General features: G+C 42.2%; 1 protein-coding gene across 1 annotated transcript in view; it reads left to right on the top strand.

Moving 5' to 3' along the window:
* The first annotated feature begins 1,534 nt into the window (after positions 1-1,534).
* LOC147012952 (uncharacterized) overlaps positions 1,535-13,213 on the top strand; it is a 571,074-nt gene continuing 559,395 nt past the window's right edge. Inside the window, exon 1 of the mRNA XM_085854308.1 lies at positions 1,535-2,035. Within this exon, the coding sequence (XP_085710434.1) occupies positions 1,948-2,035 (88 nt within the window). The 5' untranslated portion in view covers positions 1,535-1,947. The remainder of the gene's footprint in view (positions 2,036-13,213) is intronic.

Genomic DNA, 13,213 nt, shown 5'->3' on the forward strand with positions numbered 1-13,213 from the left:
GAGGCGAGCATCCATATCTGCAGGCCATCCTGTCAATCCCTATGAATTTTATCTGAAATCTCCATATTTTGAATGAAGTGAACTTGTCATACATTTAACTCTTAAAATTCATATATCAAAATAGTTTCATGTTAAACCTCTAACGTGTAACCACTGTTATGTGTGCTGCCTTCCCCAACATTAACATTAACCATGACTGTGAAGGGTTGATCCCATTTTGACCTCTTTCTGCTCCAGGACCTGCGTTTGAGGGTCAGTTTAAGTGTTAAATTATGTCGAAGTATCGTTATCCACATATATTCCAGCCCAGATTATGTTGCCACGTCTCGGTGAATGTATCGGAAAATCGTGGTCTGTGCGACTGGCTTCTGTCAAACACACGAACTTGCCTGCAGAGGAAACCATAGTGAATACAACAGTGAGCCCACGGAGCGGAGAAATGGAGCCAGTTTGAAAAGGCAGTCCCTGCCAAGTTCACTAAACATTGGCTCTCCTCTCTCAGCAAACATAGCATCCACATGTGAACAAGGCCTGGCTGGCGCCCTAGTTGTTACTTTGCATCAAGAACAATATAAAAATGCTTTTTGGTGGTGGTAGTAATGGGTAGGCCTAAGTCGAAGTCTATGGCAAAGGTTCTCTGCTTTGTTTGCCATGTTCTGTCCTGTGTCCTGATGTATCATTCACTGCTTTCTTTGGAGCTTTTGGAGCCTTTGGAGTACACGTCAAACTAAATGCCATTCCTTCAGAATCCACAAGCTACCAATCATTTCCATGGGACAAGTTTATGGGACAAATTTGGGACAAGTTTATGGTTCAGACCTGTACCCATACTGGAAGTTCTGAACTCACAATCATACCGGATATACTTAAGTGACCAACAAAGGAAGTAATAAGTGATTACAAACTTCTGAAGTCAATCTTCTTGCGGTAATTAAAGGACACATTCTGCTGTTTGGGATTATTAATTATTTATTTCTGTTAGAGGTTCTGGACATTCGATACAAGTTGTTGTAATATTCAACAAACGCATAATTCGTATGTTCAGAGCAGCAACAACAACAAATTAGGATATCTTTTGAAGATTTGTTTTATCAAAAGCTCTTTGCAACAAAAGCAAATTCCAGCTGTTCTTGTGACTTTTAAAAATAATAATTATTTTTTCTCATTCCTACTCGATTTTTCTCCTGTTCAAACTCCTTGTTGTGGAAAGGAATCATCCAAAGCCATGGAACCTTCTTTATTGGACTTGTTACTGGACAAAAGGTCCGTGATGGTAAGTCGTAACCATCTGTGTGTGTATTCTTTCATGTCATGTTGAGTTTTCAAATTGTTCTTCCAAAACGGAACTTCATGTGAATCTGCTCAAGCTGTGAGGGAATGAAAAGGCGAATGACAGTCCCGTTTCGAGGTTCTCACGATCAGGTCTCCAAGACGATGTCACGCCGTCTTTCCTCCTTGCTTTTCCATTGCTCCAGAGCCCATCCCTCAAAAGCCTCACACGGAATCGCTTCCAGCCCCCCACAAAGAAAAGGAAACCCCTGCCCTCCTCTTGGGCGGCCTCCCGTCTGTGGCCCAAAAGAGCCTGTGGAGACAGATTTGGCGGTGTGCTGGAAAGCTTCCAACGGGCTTGGAGTCGGTTGATCTGAACGCAGACAGGTCAGCTGTGCTGGGCCGGCAATTGAGGATCACGGAGAATAAAGAAGAAAAGAACGACAAGGCAACATCCGGGCAGAACCCGCTGTCCAGGCTCTCTCTCTCTCTCTCTCCTCCCCCTCTTGCTCTCTTTCTGTCCGTTCCTCTGTCCTTCTCTCCCTCTTCCTCTCTCCTCGCTCCCTCTCCAACTCTCCCATGGCCGCCTGCTGAAGTCTTGCTGGACCCTGTCTATGTGCGGGACACTTTTGTCGTGAGAACACCCAACACAGGGACCCCTTGGGCGCACTGGGAGTCATGTCTAACGAACCGATGCTGAGGATTCCCCGGAGCTGTTTACGAGCATGTTTGCTGCTTTCACTTTTATTTGCTACCTCACGGGCAGGTAAGGCAAAGTAATGTTGGTGCTAACATTTGGTGAGATTTTTTTTTTTGTGTGTGTCTGTTGCTTTTGATGTTTGTTGCATTTCATGTGATGAGTGGATTTGGTGCGTATTTCCACAGAGCGCCCCTTCCACCCCAAGTCATACAATCCTTGTTATATAATACTGCACAGTGCAAACTGTTGGGAAAAGTTTCAATTTGACTTCAGTCTCATCAGGTTTTATAAATGATACATTTTCACCAACGGATCGATTCCTATTCGGCTAAACTTCCTTCCATTATCTTGAACTTCTCCATCCATAATAACTTCCTCGAACTTTCACGATACCTTTCGCTCCCACAACTGTCACTTTCATTTTCACATATTTCATGAGTTTTCATTTACCTCCACACACCCTCATGAACTTTAACTAATCCATGCTAACTACAATTAACATTTTCCCAACTTTAACTCGCTTTCGAAATTGTTTTAATTTTGAAATCTATTTTCTCGTGCTTGATCTTCAGTGACCTGGCAAGGATGCACTAATACGATTATTTCTAAATATTTGTCTCAATATGTGGCTTTGTTATTTCTTATCCACGTTTACTGCGTGAAGCCAGGGCTCAAATATCCTTGACACGTTGCATCGTCTGAAGCACATTTACGGGTCTGAATTTAATTAAAGACACACTCTCAGGTTTGGAGCCTACTTCGGCATTTATTGCAGCAGGGACTTCACTCCAGAGCCTATAATTTAAGGCATAGATCCCAGTGCCAGGATCTCAGCACTTGGATTTCAAACACTATATCTCATTGCCTGAATCTCAGTCGTTGGATCTCGGCACCTGGATTGCAGTGCCTTGCAGGTGGCGTAGGTTGGATGTCAGTGTCTGAGTCTCAGAGGCTGCATCTTCAAGAGTGAATCCTGGACCTCGGAGTCTGTATCTCGGATCTCACAGTCTGGATCTCGGACAGTCCGGATATGAGATCTCGTAGTTCAGATCTCGGATCTCATAGTCCGGATCTTGGATCTCAGTCTGGAGTTCGGATCTCACAGTCCGGATCTTGGATCTCAAAGTACAGATCTCTGAGCACGGATCTCGGATGGAAATCTCCAAGCCTCACGTCTGTCTCTGCAGGAGGCGCTGCACACACGCTGTTGCTCATTCATTACTCAATTAGTTTCATTGCTCTGTGCTTGATTTGCCTTTCACTACCTGTCGTTCAGTCTCGGTCTTTTTCCAAAGCACATTGAAGCGATTACAGCTGGATATTCAAAGGGAGGTGTTTTTAACGGGGTACTTAACGTTTGGTACTTATGAGTAAGTGGGTCTAGCAGGTGCTTGTAGACTGATATCCCTCTGATGTGGCTCCTCTTGTTGTGTTTTGAGTTCGTTGCTTAAAGCATGCAGAGTGTTTTTGATGAGTGCTCATGCACGGATACTTACAATTGTGTACTTGTTGGAGGGTACCTTAAGTTGGATTTGAGACAAATGTATGAAGTGAAGAACTACGATTATGGAGGATTGGAGAGGTACGACAATTGCAGCTAAAAGATGGGAGGGGTTGGAAGAGAGATATCTGCATATAAAAGGGAATTCATGACCTTGTCATTGAAGAGAGGCTTGAAGTTTTTGGTGATAAAGGGTTGTATAGAAAAACATGAGACGAGAACCGGAGTAGTGAAGGACAAAGCAGTGGAAAGCGTACCAAGGGGACCACGCATTCCTCGGTCGCAAGTCCCGCATGATTTTTATATGTATCCCATGCATGGGTCTATTTGGAGGTCGATAGATCTGTCGCATGGCTGTTTACCCCTCGACAAAGAGTTCAAGCCTCATACATGGGCTCATCTGTGTTGGGCACTCCTTTGTACTGACTAGTTATGGAATTCGGGGATGAACAGTGTTTTTGGGGTGACAAATGGCGTTTTTAGGAAATTGCAGCAGTTTTAGGGGAGTGACCTGAACCTTCAAGGAATCATGAGCTTTTTTTGCAGAGAAGCAACTTTTCAAATATAACAGCCCCGTCTTCATAGAAACAGCAGTCTACTTATTACCTCTGCCACCGAAGGTGGATGGTGGTTATGCTTTCACCCCTGTCTGTTTGCCTGTGAGCGGGATATCTCAAAAAGTTGTAGATGGATTCGGACAAAATTTTGTGCACAGGTTGGGTGTGTGACCAGGACGAACTGTTTAGATTTTGGTGAATATCTCCATCCGGATACGAGAATTTTCTAAGTGATTCTTCACTGTTGAGAGATTGGGCCAAAAACGACATTTAGCATAATATTTCAGAAAGTTGTAGATGGATTATGACAATACTTGGTGGATGAGTTGGGAAGGTGACAAGAACAAGCCGATTCGATTTTGTTTCAGTTCCAAATGGAGATCTGTCCTTTCAGTGGGATACAAAACATAAACTGTTGAGCCTGGTATAGGTATGCTCTCTACTGAGTGCCATTCTAGTTTGGTGTGTGAGTGGCACGGTGAATGGAAGACCTGCACTTTCAGATGCACACATGCTGTTGCTCATTCATTGGAATAACAGAAGTGTTTTGAATACAGCAGGGATTGTTTCAAGGGCCGACTGGTGATTCATTTTGAGAAATATTTCCAAGGGGAGAAGCTACATGTTTTCAGCTTACATATGTTTTCTGACCAAAGTATTTCTGTCGAGGTTTTATTTCAAACCTTAAATTGGTGAATATAGAAACAGGGAGAGAGCAAAGTGTTATCTCAATTCCTTTGATTTCATAAGACACCAAAAATTCTCCTTTCTTTCCTATCTTGTCCTCCAAACCTCCTTTAATATACCTTTTCTTCCCGATGTACCCCAACTTCCTTCACCTACATTTTCTTCCCACTTAAATATATCGATGGCATGTTTCCTTCCCGTTTTGTCATTTATTCCATTTGGCCCTTCCGTTGTGTGCTCCATGACATCGATTTGATAATTCAATCTGAACCATGTGGGGTGTTCAAAATATTCTCAGTATGAGCTACTCAAATAGTCCAATAAAGGCTGTAGTTAATTTCTTTTTCTTTTCAGATGATTTATACGAATAACACATTTTCCCAACACCAATATATACGGTCATCTCTGGTTTCTAAAACAAGGAGTTGTGCATCAACGAGCATGCCGTCCTTCGGATGGAGGTTAAGCTGAGTGTCCCGTCTGCTCACATTTACTAGTGAACCCACAATGTTTCTCACAAGAGAAGGTCGTTGTGCACCAGCACTCTGGGAAAATTCCTGCCATCGAATCAGGGGCTGAGAAAGGCAATGTCGACTCCATCAGTGTGTCCTCTGCCAAGAGACTACTTTGATGGAATTACATATGCAGGAAAGGTATCTAGATGTTACATTTTAGCGTCTGACCTCGAATGGCTTTGCGCCTTGTTTGGAGCTTTACGCTATTGAAAATATCCATTAACATCTCGTTTACCTGCTCAGCCACTTCTCTCAACACTCTCGGGTGCAGATTATCTCGCCCTGGAGAAATCTTCTTCCCCTCCACTGTTCAGGTCTCTATGGCAAAAAGATCGGAACCTACTGATTGGTGCCTGCAACATAACGACTCGACTCGCTAACCCGAAATGAAGTTCCGCTCAAAAAAAAACATGTGTGCACCATGAACACATCCGGAACTTGAGCATAAAGCTTTCAAGTTTGCACATGTTCAGAACTGCTTCTTTGTGGAAACCTATTTTCCAACATGTGTGTTCCACAAGGGCCAACTCTCTGCTTCGAATCCTGCAGCGACTCCACATGTCCTTACGCTTGGCTCTTTACCCGAGCCAAGCATTGAGATACAAACAAGGCTTTTTTTTATTGTTGTTTACAGAATATACAGCCAAGGACAAATACGATTGTTCTATCAGATCCATATTATACTAAAATGATATTAATGCTCTTTGTCAGTGTCATTCCACTCCTGCGATAAAATTGTGAATCTCCTTCTGTTTGGTGCACTTCGTGTTTCCACTCCACAAATATGTCCTCCACATACACCTATAATTCTCAGATAATACTTAATATTTTGCCATAATAATAAAATGTCGTATTTTTTTTTCTAAGTACGACTAAACGTAGGGGTTTTTGAAGTGCCAAAAAGGAGATTTATGTTCTACAGTTTTCAGGCAGGTAATTCATTTTAAATAAAACAAAGATTTTAAAGCTTGCACAAAGGTTTTTTTGGAAGTTTACCGCTGTTGATGCAGCGTCTTTTCCATCACCTTATTTAACATGTTACATTAGTTATTCATATCTGTTACTTGTGTTCTTTATAACGTCCTTAAAAACACTAAGTTTCCTGTTTGGAATGATTTTGAATGTTGTTTTGCTGCCAGACAGGCAGAGTAAAAAAAAACATTATCTAACTCTTCTCTGTGCGTGCACAATCAGAACAAATTCAGAGACACAGTACTTGTAAACTCCAGGTTCATTTTCCGAATCATGTTCCGATTCGTGTTCAAAATAAAACATTCAATTTAAATTAAGTTGTTCCTCGATAAAATAAACTGATGTTTGTAGGCAGACAAACTCAAGTGAACCAATTGCTAAAGCTTGCTTTTCGCTTTGCGCGTGCAGGGTAATAAAGTTTACAACTGGAAGGGCACTCGGTGGAGCGCATACCTCCACCACATAATGCCTGATCCACAAGAACAATGTTGAAATTGTTGAAATATCAAACAATGAATCGGTTTTGGCTCCATCTCTCAATGGTGAAGAATCACTTTACAAATTAAACAATTCTCGTATCCAGATCCGGATTCGGATCTTCACCAAAGTCGAATCAATTCGTCCTTGCCACACACCCACCTGTCTACCAAGTTTCATCCGAATCCGTCTGCAACTTTTTCAGATAGTGCTATATATTAGTTTAGCCCTGTCTCTCAATGGTGAAGAATCACTTTAAAATTATCAGATTCGGATCTTCACCAAAATTGAATCGATTCTTCCTTGTCACACACTCAACGAACATATCCACCAAGTTTCATCCAAATCTGTCTGCAACTTTTTGAGATATCCTGCACATACACATTTAAACAAACAAGCAGACAGAGAAGAGTCAAAACATCACCTCCTACACCTTCGTTGGTGGAGGTAATAATGGAAGAAATCAACAGGACATCATTGATGGAGGTATGCCAACCGACTTGGGAAGCAAGGTGGAGAGGATGTTTCGGGCATGAACCCTTCATCGGAGCAAAAGATGGCTTCACCAGCAAGACGTTCTTCATTTTACAAAGACTATATTCACTCTTAATAATGCATGGCTGGCTTTAAGCTATGTCGATGAAAAGAAACTTGTCGTGGTGTCGAAATTGGTGCAACATTTCCTCATTAGTCGTCATATGGTGAATACAATGAGTCAATACAGCAACAGACTAGGAAGAGCCTTTTAATTAGGGAAATCTATATTCTGTCCTTGATATATATATATATATATATATATATATATATATATATATATATATATATATATATATATATATATATATATATATATATATATATATATATACCGGGGGGGGGGTGAAAGGAGAGCTCAAAGGTAGTACAATCTACTTTGGACTCATCCTCTGACTTTCACCAGACCGTGTAGCTAACTGAGACATGATGCCACTCCAGGTAGCGAATGACCATGGACCAATTAGCTAGATTGATTCTGTCGTCATTGGCTTCCTGGGTCGCACAATGGGAATTGTATCAAGGAGTATGCTGTCTTTCAGAGAGAATGCTCGGCTGGCTGTGCCAGTGCTCACATTTCCCTGTGGAAGTAAAATATCTCACGGTATCTTCAAGAAAAACAAGACCATTGTGTGTGGTTAAAAACATGGGAATGACATAGTTCAGTGTGTTGCCCTTCGTTGGAGGAAAATACCGAGACAGGAATGGGGAGGGGAGAGAGAGGACTGTGTGTGGTTACCAAAGCTAAATTCAAAATGCCTACTCAAATCTACAGGGGCACTGCATCAACAGCATAATTATGGAAGGCCTGCTGTGAGTTTAGGTAGTTTTAAAAAAAAATACATTTCAAAGTCTTCCGACAAGGGCCTAATGTTCCATCACAGAGACAGTTCCTGTTTTGTTAACTTTGATCTCATAGTGGAGCTTGCATATGAATCACGTGCGGAATAAGCGCATGACGAGTGAACAATGCACTTTTACATGGATTATCAGGACATTCATAGACCAAGGATGAACACATCACAGGGTCGATGAAATTCGAACCTGGGTTCCTCGCGTTGTCCCGATGTATTTTACCGATGACCTTGGGGTTCCCATGGTAATTGGTAACAGGTCAACCCCATTATTTTTTCCTCTAATTTAATTTCACTTATTGCGCATCAGAAATAGCTCGAGAAGCCATTTATGAGTACTTTGAGGGGTTTTATCATACTCTCCCCCCCCCCCCCCCAATTTGGGTACATCAAGGAATTGCATTCCAGGTACATCCATCAGATTCGAACATTAATTAATTTCATTTTCTTGACCCTTTGAACTCATCCCCAAAGTGGTTAGCAAGCAGGAGAATGCAATCCCTTTCCTCCTTTCTCCACCCAACAGGTACATGAAGGTATCATTTTATACATTGTGGCAGGATGGCTTCGAGGTATGCACCTAAGCTATCTAACCCAGGTTCGAATCCCTACCCAGCTATAAACTGTCGTCCGGTGTTTCACAGGCAGGGTCATTCATCAATGTGTGTGCAGTCCCTCGGATGGATCTTAAACTGGGCGTCCCCGTCTGCCGGCATTCTTTGGTGGCCGTTAAACATCCCACGGTGTCCTTCGCAAAGAGTAGGCAAGCTATCACCAGCACCCTTAACAAATTACAAAATCCCAGCCAGGAAATAATTGCTCCAGCAGAACCGGCGCTCTGTGAAGAGCATGGAACATGATGATGTCGCTTAGCATCCTCAGTATTTGGCTTAAGTTTAAATCCTCATTTGTATTGGTCATGCAGGTAAATGACATTAGTCTCAATGGTGTAATGGTTCGAGTGACCTCTCCTAGTCTTGCAGATCGGTGGTTTGAGCATGGGCCGAATCATACACCAAAGACTTATCAAATGGTGTGTGCTGCTTCCTTGCGTGATGCTCAGCATTTAAAAGGAGAGAGCATGGACAAACAGCCATAGGTTGGTAATAATAGTGCAGGCTTTGATAGGTCTGGTGGCCTCTTCCTGCATCAAAAGTTCACTTTAAGGGAACTTATACTTTATTATTATTATTATTATTATTGTTATCATCTCACATGGACTGTTGTCAGGTGAGCTGACGCGATTGAGCAGTGTCTCAGTGAGTGAGTCAGTCCGTAAACACTTCAGTCATTATTTCTTGAACCAAACACACGATTTTGATGAAACTTGGTGACAACCTTTCTATCTGATGCCTAACGAAGGTCGATTGACTGTATCAAAATCTGCGCTCATTCGGGGGTCGACGGGGTGTTTTTTTTGACCCCTCCCTCACCCAAAATAGGTATTTTTTATCTTCTCCGAAACTATACGCACAAATTTGATGAAACTTGACCACAACATTCTTCACCCATGATGTTCCAAAGTGTGTCGACCGCATCAAAATCTTTGCTCACTGAGGTGGTCTACAGGGTTTTTTTGACCCCTTAAAATAGGTATTTGCTCTCTTCTCCGAAACTACACAGGCAATTTCGATGAAACTTGACCACAACCTTCATCACCCGTGCTGTACCAAAGTGTATCTCCCACATCAAAGTCTACGCTCATTGAGGGGCCTACCCGGGGGGAGGGGGGAGTGGGGGTATGACCTTAAGGAGGACTGATTCAGGGAGGACCTTCTAAAATAGGTATTTTTTGTCAAAGAAATTACAGGCAAAATTTCGATGAAAGTTGACCACAACCTTCATCACTCATAACGTACCAAAATTTAATCTGCACTCATTAAGGTAGTCTCGAGTGGGGGGGGGAGAGGTTGACCCCCCCCTCTCAAAAAAAATAGGTATTTGCTCTCTTCTTGGCAACTACACACACTATTTCGGTGAAACTTGACCACAACCTTCATCACGCATGTTGTACCAAAGTGTATCTCCCACATCAAAGTCTTCGCTCATTGAGGGGCCTACCCGGGGGGAGGGGGAGTGGGGGTATGCCTTCTAAAATAGGTATTTTTTTTGTCGAAGAAATTACAGGCAAAATTTCAATGAAAGTTGACCACAACCTTCATCACTCATGACGTACCAAAATTTAATCTGCACTCATTAAGGTAGTCTAGAGTGGGGGGGAAGAGGCGGAAAGGTTGACCCCCCCCAAAAAAATAGGTATTTGCTCTCTTCTTGGAAACTACACACACAATTTCGGTGAAACTTGCCTACAACCTTCATCACCCCTGATGTACCAAAGGTTTTCGACCGTATCAAAATGTGCATTTATGAAGGGGGTCTACGGGACTTTTTTAACCCCACAAAATAGGTATTTGCTCTCTTCTCCAAACTACAAACGCAATTTCAATGAAACTTGACCATAACCTTCACAACCCGTGATGTAAATAAGTTTTCACGGAATCCAAAAGTTCAGGATCTAAGGAGTTCTGCGAGGGTTGAAGTGACTGTTACTCCTGATGCAGGTGAGCTTCAGGACAGGCACTCCAATTTTTATTATTATAGCCAGCCGTTTATTAATACACCACCAGGACCACCTCCTTTTTTGAGGACCACATTTTTTTCAGACAAAGATGTAATTAAACCCAAACTCGTGACCTTTCCATGCAGAGATTACAATTTTGTTCTTCGTCTGTTCTCTGATCTGCTCTGTTTGCCAACGTAGCCATTCATTCAAGACTCTCTCAGAATAAAGAACAATGTGAGCTTGGGCTCAAGGTGGAATACAATGTCGTTCTCAAATGGCCTACCCTTTTGAATGTATTTGAAAATTTCTCAACCCATGTGACCCTTTCTGTGGAATGTATATAATTAATGGATGTGGGCATTTTTCAAACAGATGAATAGATTCACCGACATCGTGATTCAGGGATTCAGATGGGAAAACCAACAGGCCAACCCGACTTACCGAGAGTCCAAACTTGAGTGAAGGTGATGAAGCGTCATCGCAAATCCCCACGCTTTCCACGGAAAGCAAAGATGAAAAATGGCAAAAGGTTCCACCAGGAACGACCCAATATCAAATTTTGACTTAATTTTTTTTCCCCCATTTTGACGCCTATGACCTCAAGTATCCACCTCCTGGGGCATGAACCAGTGTCTTGCTTATCAAACCATTGGATGACCACATGTGCTCTGTGGATGGAGGTATCGGGGGGGGGGGGTCTCTATTTGTAGCCATGATAGCCATAATTATAGGCAGCAAGGCCTGTGCAGCATTTTCTTAATGAACCGAGGCATGCTGGGATGTTATATTCTGAATTAATACATGGGCCACACCTGTGTGGAAGCCGTTGCTTGGTGTTCCTCATTTACCCAGATGTTTCCATTTTTTTTTTGTCCACCACCTATATTTCATACCTATAATCTGCACCAGTCTGTCTGTCTGGCTGTCCGTTTGGGGAGGAACTTCTCAGTTTAGGGTGGGGCTTCCCACATTTAGGGAGGGGCTTCAAAATCAAATTGCCGCCATTTTGGTCGCTCCGGATGGAGCTTCTTTTTTGACGCTAGCACTTTCTTACATTCTAACGGCTTTATCTTAACTCTAATTTGTTATCTGATTTCATTTTTTGTCGTCACGACGATGGTGTTCGTTTCGGATTAAAAAATGGGAAGAAAATGAGCGTTTTGAGAGAATAATGCATTTTAAGTGAAATTAAGGCCTGTAACATAAAGTCCTCCCTCACGGCTATATCATAACTCTCATTCACTTTCTGATTCCATTTTTTTGTAGACGTTAAGATGGTTCAAGTTTCCATTGCAGCAAAAGGTGAGAAAATCAGACAAATATTGGCGTTTATTATAATAAAAAAATTGCATTCTAATATCCGTTTTCAATGTATCTGGTGTGACGCGATGTGGGGAGGGAGGGGGATTGGAGGGGGAGGGGTTAGTAGAGGAGGAAGGGGCAGTAGAAGAGTGAGGGTAAGGGAAGTCACAAGTGAAGCTCGTGGGACAGAATTTATTTGAGGGCAAAAAAAGACAAGAAGAAAAATAGAATCCATATCTTTCCCTTTATTGATATCGGGTGGAAGATAAATAAATATCTGTACAAAGCAGTCGATCTTTACTATTGCTAAGATAATGGCAAGGCCCTGTGCCCAGCATCACCACACCACACCACACCTCACTTCCTCACCTTTCATTCTCTGTATCATGAAAAAAAAATCTGGAGATGATTGAATGATCGGAGGATGTAACAGGAGTCCAGGACTACCTTCTACTTTCATATAACGATGATGATGAGATAAATTTAGGGGAGAAAAAACAAATCTGAGATAAACAGCAAGTTACAAATTGAAGAAGAAATTGAGGCCTCAAATCACACTAAAACGCCATATACTAATTAAACATAGATCATGAGGCTCCTAGTCAAAGCGGAAGTGCTCCAGTCGCTGTTGTACACCATGAGGTCCCAAAAAGTGATCACACCCACATGGGTTGAGAGTATTTTCATGAATGGCAATACTGAGAATTAACAATCACATGAACTAGTGGTTGTGTACGACGCAGCACTATCACTATCTTATCACGTTGGACGTAGCTCTATGGCAGATAAATTGGCTCGTCAGGTGGCGAAAGTCACTGCCAGGATACGTACGGTCTATTATCGCAGTGGAAATTGATTAAGTACAGGACAAATTGGAATTGGCGAAACCTTTTGAGGAAATTTTGAGGTCTACCTCGTGAAGGCTCTGAAAGACTTGCGGTGACAAAATCATTGGCAGTCAAAGGATCTGATCCATTTTAGAAATCTCTCTGTTCATTCAGAAATGTCATCGTACCTTTTTGGGCGATCGCATGATGAGGCACTTTCTACCCACCCCTCCTGACAAAGGCAGGAGGGGCAATTATCCACACCCTTCCTTCCAGCGTCTCTGGATGTGACAAGTGATCGAGGGGGCACTGTAAATTTGGAAGAGTAGCTACATTAGAGATAGCCTAATAGTTAGGGAATTTTAGCAAATTGTATTGACCATCTGTGAAAAAATTGCTTACCAAAAAATTTCTTCACTAACGTATTCATCTCGGTGTCTACAAACACCTATCAA

This window comes from Eptatretus burgeri, chromosome 14, assembly GCF_056783735.1.
Source record: "Eptatretus burgeri isolate ZD-2024b chromosome 14, Ebu_testis_v1, whole genome shotgun sequence".
Lineage (NCBI taxonomy): Eukaryota > Metazoa > Chordata > Myxini > Myxiniformes > Myxinidae > Eptatretus > Eptatretus burgeri.